The sequence below is a fragment of the Antechinus flavipes genome, chromosome 1, assembly GCF_016432865.1.
Source record: "Antechinus flavipes isolate AdamAnt ecotype Samford, QLD, Australia chromosome 1, AdamAnt_v2, whole genome shotgun sequence".
Lineage (NCBI taxonomy): Eukaryota > Metazoa > Chordata > Mammalia > Dasyuromorphia > Dasyuridae > Antechinus > Antechinus flavipes.
Genome location: NC_067398.1, coordinates 228935538 through 228939245, shown reverse-complemented (window position 1 = coordinate 228939245; position 3708 = coordinate 228935538). Strand labels below are relative to the sequence as shown.

The following is a 3708-nucleotide window of genomic DNA, read 5'->3' as shown; positions in this document are numbered from 1 at the left end:
CAAGAAGGATCAAGGTGGCAACTCAGCCCTATAGCAGAATCTAGGTGTAAACTCCAGTGGAGATTGTAGCTCATTACTAGGCAAGAAGGATCAAGGTGGGAACTCAGCCCTAGAGCAGACATGGAAAGACTCTCCAAGCTCAGGAGTTCTCACCTTTGGTGGGTGGAGTAAAGGCAGGGCCAAGTCAAAGGAAGACATATAAAAGCCTCCAGCACCTCAGCCCTGGCATCTTTTTCTGCCAGAGCTCCAGGGAAAGAGCCAGCTTTGTCTCTCCTGAAAGGAGCATTTGAGAAGGGAAGAACTGAAAACCCAGAGACATGGATGTCAAAGACTTAATTGAAGATCTCCAAGCAAGCCTCACTTGCTCCATCTGCTTGGGCTACTTCACAGACCCAGTGACTGTCAATTGTGGCCATAGCTTTTGCATAGGCTGTCTTGGACATTGCAGGGTGGGAGCCCAGGAAACCTTAACCTGCCCAGAGTGCAGAGCAGAGATCGATTATGGCAGGGACCTGGTGATCAACAGGAGCCTGCAGCAGCTGTCCATCACCACCAAAATGCTCAGACCTCATCTAGTGCAGGCCCTTGTGGGCCTGAGCACCTGTGACAAACATGGAGAAAAGGAGAAGCTCTTCTGTGAGCAAGACCACAGAATCCTCTGCGACTCCTGTTCCTTGGCCCCAGAACACAAGGATCACCAAGTCCTTCCCTTGGAAATGGCGGTTGCCAAGGGCAAGGAGAAGCTTTTGGAGACACAGAATATCTTAAGAAGGAAAGAGGAACATCTTCAAGAGGCATGGGACCAGGCCATAAGATCAGAGGCAAGATGTAAGAAGTACGCCCTCAATTCCCAACGCTTACTTATATCTGAATATGACAAAATGCATCAGATCTTATGGGAGGAAGAAATTCTACAATTACAAGATCTGAAGCAACAATTAAGAGACAACATGGTGAAATACGAGAGGTACAAAGTCAAACTGTCACAAGAAATCCAAAGTGTGCAACGAGTCCTATTGGAAGTGGAGGAGCATGTGGAGGGGACCCCCTCAGAAATGCTCCAGGGTATGAAAGGCACCTTGGACGAGAGTGAGAAGCTACTCTGTCAAGAGCCAGAGATTGTCTCTGAGGACTGGACCATCTTTCCCATCACTGGCCTGAGAGAAATGCTCATGATCTTCTACAGGGATATAACTCTGGATCCCGAGACAGCCCACGCTCATCTTGTCCTGTCCGAAGACCTCAAGAGCGTCAAGTACACGAGCGTCCCCCAGGACCTGCCCAACAACAAAGAAAGATTTGTCCATTTGCTGATCGTCCTGGGGGCCCAGACCTTCACCTCAGGCAGACACTATTGGGAAGTGGAGGTGGGAGAAAAGACAGAGTGGGAAGTGGGCATCTGTGAAGAGTCCATCAGCAGAAAGTGGAAGCACTCCCCATTCCCCGAGGATGTCAGGATCCTGGCCGGCTGCAGACATCAAGGGCGTTTCTTACTATGGAATTCACAGGATGGCTATTATCCAAGTGCACCTGTCCAGAAAGTGGGCATCTTTCTGGATTATGAAAGAGGACACGTAGCATTTTACAATGCCATGGACAGATTTCTTCTCTGTAGCTTCCCAAACAAGGCCTTTCAAAAGCCTATGCGACCTTGCTTCTCTCCCAGTCTTCCTGATGAAGAAATCACCCCTGAATCTCTCATTATATGCCCCAGGAGTACCCAGTAGTTGCCTGCCCAATGATCATCCTGATGAGGAGATATCTTCCTTTTTAAGCCACGAAAAACCACACCTGAAATGCATCATCCATTACAACTCACATCAATCAAGTATTGGAAGATGATGTTTTAAAACATTGCTCCCATACTAAAAAAGGGAAAGGGACCTGTATGTGCCAAAATGTTTGTGGCAGCCCTGTTTGTAGTGGCTAGAAACTGGAAATTGAATGGATGCCCATCAATTGGAGAATGGCTGGGTAAATTGTGGTATATGAATGTTATGGAATATTATTGCTCTGTAAGGAATGACCAGCAGGATGAATACAGAGAGGCTTGGAGAGACCTACATGGACTGATGCTAAGTGAGATGAGCAGAACCAGGAGATCATTATACACTTCGACAACGATATTGTATGAGGATGTATTCTGATGGAAGTGGATTTCTATGACAAAGAGACCTAACTGAGTTTCAATGGATAAATGATGGACAGAAACAGCTACACCCAAAGAAGGAACACTGGGAAATAAATGTGAACTATTTGCATTTTTGAAAGAAAAAAAAAAAAACATTGCTCCCCAGGAATTGTGATTTGCTCATATGCACTTGTCACCAGAGATCAAGCAAATGAATTGGTGTTTTGTATCCGGAGAATAATACCTGAGAAGGAGGGAACCTGAGGGCAGTTCTGCTTGGACCTGAGGGAACAGACACCTTTGTGGTTCTTGTCCATTGGTCCCAGAACTAATGGACTTGGAAAGTCTTTTGCCAAGTGCCAGGAGAAGCTCCACTAGACAAAGTACATCTTAAAAAGAAAAAAAAAAATTAAGAATTTTCAGTTGCATTGGACAATTTTTTTTTTAAATTGGAAAATTGTTTAAAAATGCCTAACCTACATCATGTTGCTTGCTGTCTCTGGGAAGGGAGAGGGGAGGGAAGGAAGAATAGAATCTGGAACTCAAGATTTAAAAATCCCAATGAATGTTAAAATGTGGTGTTACATTTAATTATGGGAAAATAAAATATTGAAAAATATAAAAAAGTTTAGTGTGCTTTCTAGAGCCAAGTTGGGGTCCCAAAATGTACTGTAGAGCCCCTATGCTGCAGGGCCAAAATATCCCATCCAGACCAGCTCTCTGGAGGATCCCGGGACCAGCCTTGGTCTTAGTGGAGGAGTGATGAAGCATAGGATGGTCAAACAGAGTCTGTTTATTTCAACTTTCTTTCAGCCTTAATAACCTTAGTAAAATTACATCACCACAGCACCTGGGTATGTGCTAACTCTAGTATGGTTATCTACTACAGCACCCTGGGTATGTGCTAACTATAAGTGCCCTGCCATTAATATGTAAATGCCTGTTTTACTGCAAGTATTTCCGTTTCAAGTACAATACAGGTTGTCTTGCCACTCTCCCTCCCCCCCACTTCTCAGGAAGGCTGAGAAGCCCCAAGGAGAGAGGAGAGCCCAACCAGACACTGTGAGCTGGTTCCCTCTGGGCTAAAGCTTCTTCTGCCTCACTGAGAGTTACCCCACCATCTGTGCCTCTCTACCAAAAAATACCAGTAAGAAAACAAATACACTGGAAAATATAAAATCTTTGTTCCTTAGCTTTATGAGTTTCCTTCACTTTCTCTTCCATTTCATCTCCACAATACACACAAAGATCATTATCTTCTTTTTCCTCTTAGTCAAGACTGCTTTTCTTTCATGTTCATGAACTATAAAACTCCTATATTTCATCATAATCTATGTCATTCCAGTTTTCTTTATGACTTCTGGTTCCTGAATTTACTCTTCATCCTGATTCGGACCTTCATTTTCTCTGCTCCTCTTTTTTAACAGGCAATCACCCCTATATCACTTATGCTTTCCTTTCTTCCCTAGACTGATCCCTTGGTGAACCAGTTCATCTCATTTAAAAAATGTTTTCAACTCATTTTTATTTTTATTTTCATTTCCAAATCCTCTCCTTCCCCCATCCATTGGAAAGAA

At 44.0% G+C, this 3708-nt stretch overlaps 1 protein-coding gene across 1 annotated transcript; it reads left to right on the top strand.

Annotated features, from left to right (window-relative positions):
- The first annotated feature begins 317 nt into the window (after nucleotides 1-317).
- LOC127544957 (probable E3 ubiquitin-protein ligase TRIML1) lies at nucleotides 318-1727 on the top strand. The gene has a single exon (XM_051971945.1). The coding sequence runs from the start codon at nucleotides 318-320 to the stop codon at nucleotides 1725-1727; it is 1410 nt and encodes a 469-aa protein (XP_051827905.1).
- The last annotated feature ends 1981 nt before the right edge of the window (nucleotides 1728-3708 follow it).